This window comes from Alligator sinensis, unplaced genomic scaffold (assembly GCF_000455745.1).
Source record: "Alligator sinensis unplaced genomic scaffold, ASM45574v1 scaffold1032_1, whole genome shotgun sequence".
NCBI lineage: Eukaryota > Metazoa > Chordata > Crocodylia > Alligatoridae > Alligator > Alligator sinensis.
Window position 1 is genome coordinate 76,391 of NW_005842450.1, and position 16,997 is coordinate 93,387.

General features: G+C 49.7%; 1 protein-coding gene across 1 annotated transcript in view; it reads left to right on the top strand.

Moving 5' to 3' along the window:
* CTNNBL1 (catenin beta like 1) overlaps nucleotides 1-16,997 on the top strand; it is a 53,137-nt gene that overhangs the window by 16,463 nt on the left and 19,677 nt on the right. The window contains exon 11 of the mRNA XM_006030518.3: nucleotides 8,249-8,430. Coding sequence (XP_006030580.1) covers nucleotides 8,249-8,430 — 182 coding nt within the window. The remainder of the gene's footprint in view (nucleotides 1-8,248; nucleotides 8,431-16,997) is intronic.

Consider the following 16,997-nt stretch of genomic DNA (forward strand, 5'->3'; position numbering starts at 1 on the left):
GAGGGCATAGATGCAGATGTAACGAGTCCAGGGCACGGCTTTGGGTGGTACTCTTGTCCTCTCTGCAGTGCTCCCCGTCTGATGCTGTCAGATGCAGGACCACAAAGGCCTTAAGGTGTGGAACTCCCCGCTGAAACCCCTTCACTGCTGACTATCTGGCACTATGTGCTTGTGTATCCAGCCAGCCCCTTCTCATCTCTGCCTGTCCTGCATCTGTAGCAAGGCTTTAATTTCACAGTGTTCAGCCTCTTGGCGGATGGGTTTTGCTGTGAAAACTAAACTGAAACTTCTGGGGCGTAGCCTCCAATGTGCACATGGGCTTCGTGCTCCCCGAGCCTCCTGTTCTCTCTCCCCTCTCTGCTTTTACTCCCTATGGAGACATGCACGTTCCCCATGTTGGTCTAAGCACCCCAGGCCTACGTTGCGTGCTGCGGGGCTGTCTGGCTCTCCCTGGGGCTCTGAGCCGCCTGTGGCAGTTGGCTAGCGAATGATAATGAGAAATGTAGTCCTGCGGCGTATGGCCCGGTAACGTGCAGCAGCAGGAAACTGAATAAATAACCAGAGAGAAGGATTATGCAGATAAGAGCACTGGGTTTTCTTAAGGCTAATTAAAGAAAAGCTCCAAAACCAAGGACAAGAGGGAAGCCTCCCCCTGCCTCTAATACTAAGCTGCTAGGCTCCTCTTGCAGAACTAATTACCTGGAGTTCTTGTGCTGTGTGGGCGGGACTTAGCAGGCGGATTTTTAATGGCTTTTTTCCCTTTTTTGGGCTGCGCTGTTTACCGTCCTCCGCTCCGGGGTCCCTGCTGGACAATTACGACAAGGGGAGAATTTCTCCCTGGGCGCTTTTTTTAGTGGCTGTAAAGGAGCTGTGAAGGACAAAGCACAGTTTAGCTGCTAGTGATCTCTGCGTGCCTGGGCCGGCCTCTGAAAAGAGCAGTGGTGTTGGATGTGAGGAGTGTGGGGCTGTGAGGAGCTCTCCTGGGTTAAAGGGTTGCATTCCCTGGGATCACAGGCAGCGCCAGTAAATCATCCTTTCTAGCTCTGGAGTGAAGCAGGGAGGGGACTTGGGGAAAAGTTGGGCTTGTTCTAGAGCGTGTGCAGGGAAGCGGATCCTCGCATCTGTCTAATAATAACTGGGATTAGACCGGCGAGGAGGTGCCCCCTTGAACTGCTGCAATCCAGAAGGGTCACAAGCTATCGGCAAGCTTTGTAATCTGCCAGTGTTGCCCTAGCAGCCTGGATTGACAGTCTGCCTGGTCCTTTAGACTGTGCCCATCCTCAGCCACTGCCATCGGCATCGTTTTATCCTCCGCCACAAGTCTCACGTGAGGGCAGTGCCTGTCGAGCTATCCGCCCCAAGAGGTATTTCTTGCAGATGAGGGTCGAGGGTGCCTATTGAAGCTGTTATTACTGCTGCCTGTGCTCTGTCTCTTCTCGTCCTCCACACCCCTTTCTCTAGCACTCAAAGGAGGCTGCTTGAAAGGAGAAAGAAGACCTAGATCATAATCCTTTGTCCCTCTGTGCTGCTGACATGTTTGTTCACACCATATGTCAGCATGTGCTTCCCAAACGCTCTTTGGGGTAGGTGTTTTTGGTTCAGTGTTTGCAACAATGGAGGAACAGCAGGCCCCGATAACAGCGTGGCCAGGTCCTACCCGCTTGACCACGGGTGACTTTAACACATCGAGTCAGAGGAGCTACAGAGAAGTGTGAAGCCATTTGTGTGCTTATGTCCCTAGCTGGGTCCGGAGCTTCATGCCAGCTTTCTGCTCTGAGGCTGCCACTGCTGGATCTCTGCTTGCAGAGAGGTGCAGGATTGCTTACTGCCCCTTCCTGGGGCTATCGGGGACTCGGCTCAGGTCTGCAGTCCTGGGAGGCTCTGGAGTTAACCCGAGGGTCTCTTGGCTCCTCAAGGCAGTTAATTTTATGGGTGCTGCTTGCTTATTATTTCTACCTGTGAAGTAGATAAAGGCGGGGATGAGCAATACTATTGCTAAGTTCACCTGCACAGATAAAACGGGGGAGCCTCAGAGATAACAGGCTGCACTTCACTCCCATAGCTCTTTTCATATAAGGACTGGAAAACATTTGGCACAGCATTTAAGCCTCTGGGCATAGCAGTGTGAATTTGGGATGGAGGAAATTAATGAGGACACCATCGAGGAAGAGCCGGGGCACCTGCAGCATGGCTGCCATTAGGCAGGCTGGGTAATATCCAGTATTCTCTAATCCTTGGGATATCCACGGAGCTATGCTGAGAAATCTCACAATTGCTTGTTTTGCTCAGACAGTGACGCTGCTGTGAGCTTTGGCTGTGATTTCACATGGTGCCTACAAAAGCCTAGGTCAGCACTGTAAATAGAGCACTAAACTTGCTAGCACATTGTCTGCAGACCTTCGTTAAGGAGCAGGAAAGGCTGGCAAGGAGGGAAGAAGAGAAATGTCTGCTAAAAATAATTGACTGCATCACCCACGCTGAGGGTGGAACATTGTGCATTTCAATCAGCTGCCTGTGAAGATCAGTGAGAGAGACCTGGAATTCTGCCTTTCTTTGCAGTGAAGGGAGTTAATATTTGTACCATAGCCGATGTTTGATTATAGAGATGAAGGGATGAGTAGTTCTAATGGAAGACTTCTTCACTTGATTTGGGGGAGAGGGCGAGCCGTGGGAGTGGAGAGTCCTGGCTCAAATCTTGGTTACTTCTGAACGCATGTTGCACGCGATATCTACTGCTTCCAAGTGCGTTCGGCACGTCTGTGTTCGGGGGTAACTCTCCCATGTCCGGCGCTGCCAGGCTGTGGCCTTCAGCTGAATATTTAGCCTAACAGATAGTGACTCAAGATTCCCATGGATAATAAAGGAACAAAAACAGGGACTGGGCTTATCCTAGACTGAGATTTAAACTGCCTGCCAGGAAGGGAAGCTCACCCCTTGAGTAAATTTGTTTCCCACTTCCCTGAAGGGCTGTGTGCTTTCTTCCAGTCTCATAGTAACAAGTAAATCACAGTTGCAGGGTTGATGTCTCCAGCTAATACATTTTTAAATAAGATATTCAACAGGAACAGGACACATGCTCTAATTAAAGCAAGTGGAAAATGGTTTTCACCTTTTTTTATGTTGGACCTTTGGCTGGTGCGCTTGATTTTGAATAATTAATTCTATGCTAAAATGCTCCTCAGGCTTAGTCGGGTTTAAATGAAAATAAAAGGGCCAAGGAAACAGAGATATGTGAAAGGGTGACTCGGTGGCATGGGGGGTCAGAGCCAAGGTCTAAGGGAGGGTGCCCCAGAGGGTGACCACTGTCGAGAAGACTCTAGTGCTGGCAGTGCCACGACTGGAGGAAAGCATGAAGGGCGCAGGCATGGGTTGTTGAAGAGAAGAGGGAGCAAACGGGGCATGAAGAATTGATGCCCATGAGACTGGAGTAAGTGCAAGGCCTTCGGTACCAAGAGGCATTATAAACTGGGTCCTCAAATTGATGGGGATGTGGTGGTGATACCCAAGGATGTCTGCTGTGGTTGTCTTGCTGTGTGCGGAGAAGGTGGACAGCAGCAGTCTTCACTTGCGGCGTGGCGATCAGTGACTGGAGCCATTGTAAGGGCAGTTGGAGCTGTCATATTAAGAGGAGATGAAGGTATGGATGAGAGCATCAGCAGAGTGCAGCTGGGCCGTGCTGCCCACCTAGGGAGAGATCTGCAGAAAGCAGAAGTGGAAAGTCTGGGAGAGAAGAAGATGGTGGGGACCAAGGCTGCGGGCAGCGGAGAGAGAACAGGGCTCGGAGGCAGGGCAAAGAATTGCTCGGGGATGCACCTGTCCTCTGGGAGCGGAGGCTTGCTGATGTCACAAATGAGATAAATTATCTGCAAGATGGTGGCCACCAGCAGGAGGTTTCGAAATGTCACATTCAATTAGAGTCGCTCCTCGTGAGCAGTTCCATTTTTTACAGGTCAGGAAGTGCTTTATGCCATGCAGTCTCCCCGGCACTGCCTTGAGCAACAGAAATGCAACGTACTCCATAAAGCAACACGGGGAGGAGAAGGGAATTGTGTTGTCACTTTCCTTGAAAACATTGACACGGGGCTTATTACTTCTGTTGTGGAAGCATGTTCTGGCTCGCGGGAGAAGCGACCACCACGTTCCCCAGGGATGTGTCAGGCAGGATCTCTGTTGTGCAGGGAGGAGGAGGTGAGGTTGTCTCCGTCATTAGCCGCAGGTGCTTATGCATGCAGACAAAAGCAAGAAGCCGGGCTCACCAAACCCACGCTGCTTGCACAACAGACCTCGCTCCTCCAAAGCACTTCGGCGTGGCTTTCCTTGACCTGCACACAAACACTTGCTGACTGTGCAGCAGAAGAAAGGGGAGAGTGGGCAGGACCAGACACAAAAGACAAATGAGCCTTTGCATGCATTGCTTCGCAGAGCTTGTCTATAGCTATTTTAAGGTACATCTTTCATGACTATGAAAATCCTTTTATGTTTGGCTGTCCTGTCCTTCCCAATGGCCCCTCAGAAACGCAGCACGCCTCTTCGCTGAATCTCTTTTTAAATTAAAAATTGCCACTTTACACGGCATTTGCCTTGCAGACTTTGACCGTTGGTCTGGCCAGCCTGGCATTCTGCTTCTGAAAGTGGCCTGTCCTTGATTCTTCTTTGGTAATGGAAGGAGGCCAGCATGGTCCGGGGCATGCATGCGGTGCTGTAACCTCAGCGGTGGAGGAGTGGGAAATCCTTGTCTGTCTGGACAAACCTTTTTGCCCAGTGAATGAATGAAGTGCTGGCCTGCAAGTGGGAGCTCTCTGCACAGCGTCTTGTTTCACAAGGTTTTTTTCTGCCTTGCAAGTCAGGAGTCACTACATTTAACTCCTGGATGAAAGGAGGTTTATGGGAAGATGAGGCCTCATTTCCTTTCGGTCCGGAAGTGGCTCCTAAAGATGGATAAAGCCTTGGAAAATGTGAATATGAACCCTGGGATTCTGGCGTAGGTGAATACAGAGTCACGTGGGTCCCCAGGAAACCTGAATGCACAGGCTTTTAGTGCCTGGTCTCTTCTGCTTCCTGCACCAAGTGAAAATAAAAATCCATAGGACAAAAATCTTTCTGGAATAAGCCCGTGCAGCAGGCTGGGGGCTGCTGGGGGCTGTCCGTAACTGTTTGTGAACGGGGTTGATTGTTAGCCCGACCAGGGGGTCTGCCGTTGGTCCACCTGGCTCCGGGCGCGTCTCTCCACAATGTGTGTTAATTCCAAGCAGACCTGATGAACAAGATGTTCATTCAGAGGGGGAAGAGACCCCGGGGCAGGCTGAATGAAAGCCTTACTTTGCCAGAATGGGGAGATGTTTCATGTTTTGCTTCGCATTTATGCTATTGCAGGAGTCTAGGGCAGCTTGACACCTGACCTGCTTGAAGGAATAGCCTGGCCCAAAGCTGGCAGTAAAGGAAAGACGAGAGCTCTGTGCGAGAGGAAGGTGCCGTGATGAAGTTGTGCTTCAGAGCCAGCCCCCCTTTTTAAAGTATGACCGCTCTCTGTTTGGGGATGTTCACATATGCTTGGGTTTTGAATTAGTGCTCAGCTAAAAGATACTTCAATAAACACAGATGAGACTAAGATAAACTACTTGCCCTCCAGTAGAATAAATATTTCAAATAAAATCAACCCCAGACAGTCCAGTCAAACAGCTATTGATCTCTAAAAGCCTGAACTTAAACCCAATGAATATTCCAGAGATCAGCTCTGTGCAACCTGCCTAAATGTTGATCAATATGCAATTACTTCCCCTGAAAACATTTCTTAGGCTGTCCAGCCAAAAAACCTACTTTATTTGTTAGCTTTTTATTACCTTGACCTGGCTAGGGTGGGGGTGGGGGTGGGGGTGGGGAGGCAGGAGGCTGCAGTGGGAAGGGCAGGGAAAAGGTCGAACCTCCAGTTCAGACTCTTTTCAGCGTATAATGAACAGGCGGAAGTTTTTGTCATGGGATAAGATTGAGGCCAAAATCATAGTGGAGATTAACAAACCACCCACAGTTACAGTAGGGAAGATAAAATATTTCAGATGGGGCATATACGTCATGTCCCAGGACTGTGTAGTTGACTTGCGGAGGTTACAAAGGACGATCTCCACTGTTATCCACCGTGGAGCGTCTTGAGAAGCATCTCGTGGTCCACAGTCAGAGACCGGGGCTCAGGGCGATCGCCCAGTCTGGACTGGTAGGTTGTTTGTTCCAGTAAGGCTGCTTCCCACTGCAATCTCGATCCTGCATTACTGAGCTGCAGTGCAAATTTGGGGTACGGCCACAAGGCAGGGTTTGAATTTGGAGAGATGTTCTTGCCTGGCCGTTAGCTAACGGGAGAGGGAATGCATGTAGAGTGAAGTGGACAGCATGCTCAATAATACACTATATAGGTTTTTTTTACTGCCTTCCTCGCCATAGCAGGCGAGCGCCTTCTAGTAGTGCATTAAAGAATGTGACAAACATCTGTCATGTGTTGTTTGTTCTTTCATCCCCTGCCCGGAGGGAGAAGCGTGTGGAGCGGAGCATCTTGCTTCTCTAGGGTTTTTCTTTTATTAAATATACATGTTGCTATACGTTTGTTAGAGGAGGGGATATTGGAGAAATGCTCCCAACCCTGGGAGCAGACCATGGTGAGGTCTGTGAGCAGCTTTAGCATGTGGGGAGTCCAGTTTGCAGTGCTGGACTGGCCTCCAAAGGAGCGTGGTAGACTCCTTTGTTCTCCGGTTCACGTTGCCTCCCGCTAATGTTTGTCTGATGCATTTGTTCTGCTGGCTAAATGTTTCCGTGGCTCCCTTTGCAGTTTGTTTCACAGGTTGGGTTTTTTTTAAAGCATATCCTCAAAGGAATTATTGCCTTATTATGTTTCTGGTTCAAGATGGATAGAAGGTATCTGCCATCACTGTAAATTACAGATATTAAAATTACAAATTCATATTAAAATGAAATAGCTGAAAATCCATCTGCTTACCTCTGAAATCCGATTTCCGGAGGCTGAGATTTCCAGACTACGCTTAGTCTCTGCCAGCAAGAAAAAATTCAGTGATTTTGCTGCTATTAGAGTTGCTAACTGTTGCCTTAGTAAAGCCAAGCTGGGAACTTGGCACGTTACAAAGCCTTTGAATTCTACCTTAGTTGTGTTATGGACTGGTGATGATAAACGACTTTTTGCTGTCATCAGTGTGAGGAGATCTGCTTCTTTAATTGCTGTTTAATCTAAATGGACTTAATAAAAGCTGACTGTGTACTGTGTGGGAACCAGGAGCCCCAGCCCAAAGCTTTAGCAGGTCGATTAAATAGAAGCCGGTAGGGTTAGGCACCTGAATGCACCCTAACCCCCTCTATAATGGGAGCCAAACTCCCAGCTGAGCTGAGGCATGATTTAGTGTTTCCTGGGTCCTCTACGCTGGTAAAAGAAACCTGTTCGGACCGTCGAGGTCCCCAGCGACCCCCTTTTGGAGGACTCTGCCTTTTTTCTCAAATGCAGCTTGGCACAGAGACTAGCGGGAACAGCTCTGTTTCCCGGGCCAGGTCGTGCCAGGCAGGTTGCTCTTCGGTGCACTGTGCGTGCAGGAGCGGTCCTCTCTCTTTCCACGTCCTCCGCAGTGCTGCATCGGAGACTCCCGTTACTTCACTAGCATCTCTTCCTTCCCTGCCAGCAAGCAGCAGGGGTAGAGTCTCCTTCTTCAAAAAAAGAGAGTGGTCTGAAGAGAAGGATCCCACTGTAGGCCCGTCTGGGCAGAGAGGTGAGTTTTCCATTTGGCCCTGAGTGCAGCCCTAGCGGAGGGCACCAGGAGTCCTGGCTTTCATGATGGGGGCTGTTGTCGGTCAGGAATGAAGATGAGGTTGCTAACCGCATTCGCCACCCCCCGAACTCTCTACCCCCTGGGGTAGCAGCGCTTGCTCCATGTATCCCGTCTTCCAGCCCAAGCCCTTCCCTTCCCTTCCAGATGTGCAGCTGTGGGTCTGGCAGCCTGGAAGAGAGGCTGCTTTTGAGGTAGGAAAGCGAGGGATACGTTGCCCTTCGCGGTGACTTGAAAGGGACACGGCTGTGGCTTTAGCACTGTGGCTGGTAGCAAAACAGAGCTGGTACAGGGACTTGGGCACAACTTCTCACTTTTTCCCGCTGTTAATCCCTCCTTTGCCATGCAGGCTCGTTAAAGAAGGATGACTAAAGCTTTGCTCCACCGTTCCCCGCAGCCATCCGCTCCTGAACAGGGGTACTTTGTTTTCACAGAGAGAAGAAGGTCTCTCGCAGCAGTGCCCTGAAGGTATTGGACCATGCCATGATTGGACCCGAGGGCACGGACAACTGTCACAAGTTTGTCGACATCCTCGGCCTGAGGACCATCTTCCCACTCTTCATGAAATCCCCGAAGAAGATCAAGAAAGTTGGAACCAGTGAAAAGGAACATGAAGGTAGGCCTGAACTAGAGTCCGTCCTGTTGTGGCAAGTGGTGGAAGGGGGAGGGGATGTCTGGAAAGCCCGGTCAGGGGCTTATGAATAAATCACCAGTCCCATCGCTCCTCCCCAGCATGCCAAAAGCCTGCCCAGTTGCTTAGCTGCAGTGTTTAACTGTTCATGCAGTCGCTGTGCTTCAGAGCCAGCAGCTCCTCGTGGTTCTGCTTCCTGTGTCTGTTAATAAGCTGCTGTGCATGTGTACAGGAATCTGCCGTTTGAAACTCTGCCTCTTTGATGCAAAACTCTTTTGAAAAGAGTAATGAGGCAACTACAAATGTCAGCTCAGAAGCAGCGTCTTCATGGTTCTGAGCACTGAAGTGTGACTCAATGAACATGAGGCATTGCAGAAATAAACTACACGCAGCTAAAGTTCCTCTCTTTGTTCCTTCTCTCTGCGGGGAGACCTTGCCTTACAAATGCTTCACTGGAGGATTGCGAGACCCCATCACCTGAACCGGGGCTGAGCCAGGCTCTCCCTGCTGCTCGTGTCAATTATACTGTTTTTCTGGATGTGGTAAATAATGGAAATGCATCTTGGGGGAAAATGGTAAATACTGAGCGTCGCCTTCAGAGCTTGCGCGAGATGTTGTAGGTGTCCAGAGGGCAATGGCGATTTGTTGGCAAAGCAGCGAGGATTATGAGTTGGAAATCAATCATAAATGTTTGCCGGTGGCTGGGGGAAGGGGAGGGATGGGGACGGGGGAGATGGCGCAGCAGCAGCATTACAGATCCTCCAAACCCAGAGCTTCTCAATAGAGACGATCTTGGTAATTAAGGAGTAATTGGAGACGTGCTGCAATTCTCCAAAGCCAAACCGAAGCGCCAGTCTGCCTCCTGCGAGCTCAGAGCGAGCCTTGAACTGCTCAGGGCAGAGGGCTGTGCTGCGTCTGGATCGGCTCGCGGAAGCTACGGAGGGGCGAACCCGTGCTCGGTTTGTGCGCGAGTCGGGAGCGGCCTGGAAGAGAAGTGACAGATTCAGTGAGCAGCTGTTTTCCTCTTGAAAAATGGGCCAGTGGTGAGCCGGTAACAGTACATTTGCTTTAGAGCACCAGCATTAGAAATTTGATAACATTATATTAATGAAGGCAATGGCTTGGCAAGACAGCTCCTGGAAGGCATGTTTGGGCTGTAATAGCTGTTGAGATGAGCTCTGCATCTTGAATACAGCAGGACTGAGAGGGAGACGATAAAACAAAGCAGAAAATGCAAAGGCTGCGTGGGGGTGGGGGTGTTGCTGCTTCCCTGGGTCCTTGTGTCTGGCGAGGGAAGGGCACATGCCTGCAGGCCGATGCATCAATTCCTGGCCTAGCACTGACGTGCGCAAAGGACGCCGCCGCAGGTGCCGCGATCTGTTCTGCGTTTGTGCTGCTAGCCTGGCGTGGGTTGTGCGGGGGAAGAAATGCTGCCGGGTGTTGCTTGGGTTTGCAAAATAAACCCGCAGAGGGGCTCGGCGAGGCGCTTGGATGCTGGATTTGGGGGTGGTTTCTTCCCTGCCAGGGAACACAATTTCTAAGCTGGAGAGGCAGCCCAGCCTTGTGAGGAGCGCCGGCGCTTTGAACGAGGGGGGCCTCTGCCACTGACTCGATTTGTGGATTTGGGAAAGCCACCTCGCCTTTCAGGTGCTTCATCATTAGCCTGCAGGCAATACCTGCCCCCTTCCCCAGCAGGTTTCGGGAGCATTGGCTAGGGCTTTTCACAGCCATGTGAGAGCGCTAAGTTCCTAATCATTAGTCATATAATGGGAAGCAGAGTCATGCCCCTGGGAGAGGAGTAGCATTTGTTGGACCCCTTGTTCACATGGTTCTCACCTGTTACTGTGCAAAGGAAATGGGGATGGATACACGAGTCCAGAGGTGGGCTTTTTATGAGAAAAAAAAATCTATATAAGAAACTATTTTAGTAAGTCCAATTTTCTTTGTTTTGCATCACTGGGCAGGTGAGTTATTGAGTTTATAGCAATTTAAGTTAATTGAGATGTTTAACAGGATTCCCCTGGAGCCTGTCGGGGCCATTGTCCTGATGTGTACGCAAGCAGCGGAGAAGTACGTGCCTTCACCTTGCCAAATGTGCCGGCAGCAGGGACTCGGGGACGCCGGCGTGCAGGCGGTTACTGCTAGAACGGGGGCGCTGAATAACTTCCTGTCCGCACACTCATCTCAGGGCTGCGGCTGCGTCTCCCAGTTGAGAATCAGTGAGTCCCAGGTCCATTCGTCCTCTGCTTTTCCTGGGATGACAGGAGTAGGTTGCACTCGGGGGTTGTGTCAGTGGCCTGCTAATAATATTTGTTGCTCAATGGGAGCGGAACAGCCGCATTTTGGGAGCTCTGAAGGCTTCTGGTGCATGGCACGCGTCGACCACGGGGGTGATACCGGAGGCGACAGCTGCTGCGGTGAGAGCTGGGAGCAGGTACAGGAATAGGTCGCCTGTCGTTCGGAGGGAGCGAGGGGAGGCTGAGGAGCGTCGCCGGCAATGCAGAGGAGGGGAGGGGCTGTTGGACTGCTAGTAGCAGTTTGCACGGCCACCGGCGATCCAGCGGTGACAGGTACGTAGGTGTACGGTAGGGCTACCGTTGCCACTGGAAGCTTCTTCAAAGCCGGCTTTGACTTAACGTTTTCTGGCAAGTGAAAAGAAGTGGAGTTAAACACAAGCCCTCGACACACTTCTCTCCTGTTTGTAGGTTGGTGGGCTTCCTTCAGAAACCCTGTGCCAGCGCCACCGCTCCTTCCTCGAGGAGGGTCCTTGAGGCGGATGCAGGACCTGCTGTGTCCCCACAGCCCGGCCTTTCCCCTTTTGCCTTTGCAGTCAAAGCAGTCCTCGTCTCGATCGCGGCAACCTCGCCCACCCTGGTGCCCATGGGGCCACCTCCCCACTTGATACCAGTACAGTGCGGAGAGTCTCTTCTTTGCTCACCGGCCTCTCATCATTGCTCTCCTGACACCTCCTTTTCCACTGCATCCAGTTCACCCCGCTTCCCCACCCTTCATTGCCCCGTCTTCCACCTGTTCCTTTCTTTCCCTCTAACTGTCCGCTTCCTCTGTGTCTTCTTCAATAAATTGGTCAGCTACACTATTTCAGTCCTTTGCTCTATCCTGATTTTTTTTGTCCCCCCGAGTTTTCTCTCCTCTGACCCTTTCCAACTGGAATTGTTCACGTCTTATCTCCCTCGACGCCTGTCCGAAGTGAGCGAGCAAGCTTCGTGGGGCAGGGATTAGATCGCATCTGTATCGTGAGGGGCTTCGCACCCACCTAAGTGCCATAAAAATCCCCCAAGACTAATGCCTAACACCGAGGGGGGGCCTGTTTTCCCCGGGCCTGAAAACTGCAAAGGGGATTTTTCAGCTTTGCAGTAGGAGCTTAAGCAATGAGCTGTGCGAGGAGTGAACAGTATTTAATCTCAAGAATGACATTAAGCCATTTGCGAACAGGCCCTTTCTGTGAAACGAGGATTAAACCGTGTCCCTGCCGCGCTTCTTGCGCTGTTCGGTAACCCCGTAACAGCAGTTTCTGCCCCGCGCACCACCTGCTCCTCTGGGACAGCACAGATCTGCGTTTGCAAAGACTTCTCTCAAGAGTCCTCCTGTGCCGGCGTCCTGTGCTGGGGAGGCAGGCGCAGCCCCGCGGGTGCCCTGGCCTCTAGGACGGTGGTGAGGGGGGCAGCTGGTCCTCCGCCGGTGGTTTCATGCTGCCACGGAGCTTCTGTCCTCGGCCGCTGGGCTCCTTTAGCCGGGCGCTTCTTGACCGCGATGGGAAAGCAGCTGCATCTTGGCTCCGCACAGCCTTGGGGGGGCCTTTTCTGTTCCCTGCCCAGCTTCCCAGAGGGACCTCAGGTCTCTGGTCTTGGGTCTCTGCTGGTGACACGGACATTGTAGAGCTTCTCTCCTGCAGGGCTTGTTGCTTCGGGCTTGGCCTCCTTGGGTTTCAGAGCCCTCCGTTGCAGGCACTGTTATTCTGCATCTGTTTTACAAACATTCAGTACAGTGCCGTAGTCTTTACTGGTAATATTTGTGCCTGTAGTTGCGTGTCTGTGATGTGTCATCGGTTTTCCCTACCCTGGTATCACTGCATCTGTTAAAATAGCATAACATTTAAATAGCTTAAAGAAAACACTTCTTGCTTGGGGATTGGTGAATACAAGACATCTGGAGTTCTTACGTTCCTGAGAGACGAGACTTCAGAAACGCTTTAAACATGTCAAATGCTGGTAGTTACCCTTCCCCCGCAAATGCTTTGTCCAACCCAGCTCGAGCTGGTGCAAAAATGAGAGCGATTCTCCTCCAGAAGAAAATGCACATGGGAACTGCCAGGTGGAAAAGACCTTTTATTTCCTCTGGAATGAGGAGGGGGAGTCAGAAGTGGAGAGGTAATAGTGTTTTCTTACAGTGTTAACCACTGGAGCTTCATCATATCAATTTTCATTAAAAATAAAGCATCGCGGCTTGCATGCCGTGAGCCAGCTTGCTGTAATGCTGTGGAGACTGCAGTTAGCTGAACACGAACAATTGCACGGTGAGGTGTGAGCTTCCCTCATACATCTTAATGGGCTATTAACTTTAGAGCCTCATTACAACCACTTAAATGACAACCCTGTTACAAGGCTTCATTCAGCACTGGCCGACGTAGCAGACACATCCATCAGTAGTTCTTGTCCATCGAGGCCGTACTTACCTGGCATGCCCTGATGCTCCGGTTTTCGGCAGGTAGCTGTTGCCAAGGCACATGTGCCTTCCAGCAGCAGCTGGAGCTCGGCAGGTTTAAATATGTTGTTTCAAAATCTGGACTTTACTTGTGGATGTGAGCAGCGAGGCAGTTGCTGCTGGGACGGCTGAGGCCTCCTCCTCACAGCATAAAATCTTCTTGATGCTCAGGATAGCGATGGGCAAGGCTCCTTCCCGTTCTTTACCGTCAGTGGAGGCACGAGTAACCCCACGTTTCACACGGAAGATTGTACATAAAGAATGTTTATCCTCTTTCCTCGAGGCTCTTGTTCTGGGTCTAGGATTTTTCACTGGGGTATTTATGGTTTTGTCAATGCAGCTTGGCCAGTTTTCATTTATTGCAGAATTTTATAGTCCAAATTAAATTTTATAGAAATATCTTCTTATAATGTATTTATCTCTTAAAAACTAGCATGAAGGTGCCAGGGCTGGGGAAGAAATAATGACATTTTTGTTCTCAGTTTTCCATAATGCTGGCACCATTTTATATAAATGTTATATGATGCTCAACAGGCGATACATTTTTTTATTGTAGGGTCTCTTAGTCACAGCTTGGGCTAGTGCTCCTCATGGCTTGCTGGGGTTTTTAGTACATTTTATAGCAAGGAACAAAGATGAGGAATCCCTTGCTCTGCTCTTCTTGCTGGAACACTTCCACGCTGCAGCTTCACGTCTGAGGTTTAACTGACCTCTCCGGATGTATTCTTGCTGTAATCTCCCTTATTCTGCTGGAGTGCATTTCCTGATGCTTTCCTAATGTGAGATTTTTAGGGTGTGACCTATATCTCCCTTTAACTAGAAAGCAGGTGAGTGTAATGCAGTGGATCCTTGAGCCATTGCCTCATTCAGCCGTCCTTCCATGAATGCTGTATTTGGCTGAAGGGGTGCAATTGCTTTATAAAATACTCCAGTGACCTGTACTATTGCATGTGGCTCTTGGTACCACAATGATATCATGTGTAGACATTCTGTTCTGATGAGAAGAAAATGCTAATCTTTATGCCAGTACTTTGCAGCTGGTTCCTCCTTAACTGTGATGCCAACATTTTGGAGTCTTTCATAGACTGTAGAGTTGAGAGGGACCCCGAAGGATCATCATGTCCGACCCCCTGCCCGTCTTGTTGCTGCGTGTATTATCTTTTGATATTTGTACGTACAAACAAAGCTTCCTTTGGTGACATCTCTTTCCATGCTACATAAAATTGATATATGTGGCGATTTCCAGGCCGGAGATTCTGGGTCCGTTTAACCCTGGTGACCACGTGCAATGCTGTTATTGCAAGGGGGACACATCAATCTTGTACCGCTTTTGGTTTGATTTTTATGCCCGGATCCTGATGCCCTTTTGAGGGTAAGGGGGCGGGAAATGGGAAACGGCGGAGGACGTGGGGGAAGAAGAATCTGCCTTACAAATCATTCTTTGAATGCGAGATGGCAAAACAGCCTCAAGTTAGGTATTTCTCAGCTTCTGGTGTCAGTTTTAATAGGGGATCGCTGGCCCAGGGCTACCTCTTCTAATGGGCTCAAAATATTTTGAGCGTCTGGCCCAGCTGGCCAGCCCAAAGAACTGCAAACGCCGTTCTGCTTGCCTGTAGAGCCGGCGTCAGCAAGTTTCCTAGCAAGGGCCCCAGGTGCCCCAGATTGGGTCCAAGAGGTACAGACATCGGGATCCAGCTGCCGCTGCTACTTCTCTCTGCCACCTGCCTGGCAGGGTGCAGGGAGAGCCCCATGCCCATCCTTGGGCCAAGTCCAAAGGCTTTGCAGGCTGCCACGCCTTGCTGTAAAGCCTTTGCGTCTTTGATTATTGTCCTTGGCAACAATCAAATCGCCACCTTCCTGTTTGCTTGCAGCCAAAAAGCAGATTACCGTTTATTTGAGATGTCCTCTCTTGTTGCTGTATTGTCACAACAAATGCATGAAATACATTAGTGTGCTTCTTTCCAGGTTCTTAAATATACCTGCCCTATAAAAACCGGGTATTTTGTGAGAGCGCTTTGTAGCAGATAGAGTGCTGTATCCTTGGAACAAGTTACCCAAGGCCACTCAATATTGCCTGAGATGGTTTGGGGATGTGGGGAAGGGAGAGGAAAGATAATAGGCTCCAGGTGGTGATGGTGAGTTAATGACGGGCATTACCACGGGAAAACACGCTTAATTCCTCTGGATACCCAGTGTTTGTTTTCAGGATTAGCTGCTTCCCCTAATCTTCTTGATTAAGGATTATGATTGCTGTAGAAGTGTAATCCAGATGAGCCTCCAGGAGATGACTGACAATTTACAATACAATGTAGTTTGGAAATGGCCTTTCCCTGGCTGTTAATCTAGACAGCTAAATACAGGTAATGTGTTAAGTACAAGGCTCCCTACAGCTAACCTTGTCGATAGAGCCCGAGGCAGAGCTTGGGGAAATGTTTCATGACATAAGAAGGGAGGAGAGGAAGAGCATTGAACCAGGTACGTCCAGGATGATCTCTCCCCCTCTTCATTACCCTCCCCTGGCCTCCGCCAGCATTGGTCTGACTGTTCTGTTTAATAGCTATGAGTACTATCAGTACTACCTTACTATCAGTAGTGTACTCGTACTGTTAGTTAATACTATTAACACTGTACTAATACTCTGTCTAATACTATTAATACTGTACTAGCTGTTTCTGCAACTCCCTGTGGCAGTGAGTTCCAGGAGTTAACTATATATTCTGCAGAAACATTGCTTTCTCTTGGTTTTAAACCTGTCTCCTGCTAATTTCAGCGAGCGCCTCCTGGTTCTAGTATTCTGGGCCTTGGTGAACCCTTATTCACGTGGTCCACACCCTTCGTGACTTTAGAGACCTCTGTCATAGCTCCTCTCCCGCCTTCTCCTTTCCAAACTGGTCAGCTGCTTACTTTTGATCCAAGTTGCGTCTCAGACTAGGGTTTGACTGTTGGATAGTGATGGCCAAGAAACCGGGGGAAGAGGGTGATAAAGTAAGAGCTTACGTGTGAAGTAGGCTTGTGACTTCTCATCCAGATGCGGGGCATCGTGAGAGGAGGACTGATTGCCCCAGCGTCCCAGAGGCAAGGAGGGAGAAGCACCGAGAACAGGGCAAAAAGACCTTGAGAGGGAGGGAGGGAGCTATCTCCTCTGCTTCTTCCTCCTACACAGCCATGAGATTATAATGAACTATAGGAGAATTTGCATACCAGTTTGTCTTAATTTAACTGCTTTCACATTACTCAAATGCCAGTTCTTTTGGAGAATATGTAGCTTTTTAACTTCAGACCAAGTTCGGCCACTTTCCCAAATGAAAAATCCTCGTTACAAAGTACCCGTGGTTTTGGCATTTTACCTGTCTGCCCCATAATTAAAAGAAGCTGCTTATGGAGATGCTCAGCTTTTCAGTGTCCTTTTTAAAAGAATAGATCTGTTACTAACTATGCTCTCATGATCTATGCGCTGAAATGTAGCAAAGCCCGTTAAAACGAATGCCCGCTAGATGACTAAATTCCCTGGGCATGAAAAGGGTAAAAGGCAATAGGAAAAGTGACCTGATAAAGAATGGCTCTATTAGCCGAACACCATCTGCGAGCCACCAGAAAATATTTGTCACTCAGTGGTCGTCTGAAATGAATACCTGTCGAAGGAATCGGTCTGTTTAAACACAACTGTGTAGCACCCATTTATTATTCTACCACCACCCCTTCAGCATACAACGGGGTCCTGTCCTCCGACTGAGCAGTAGTTTTATTGTTGGGAGTAATTATATTTCGCTTAATGGTTTACGTTCTCTGTCCGTTACAAGACCGTGATTGAAGATCGGTTTGCTCGGGTT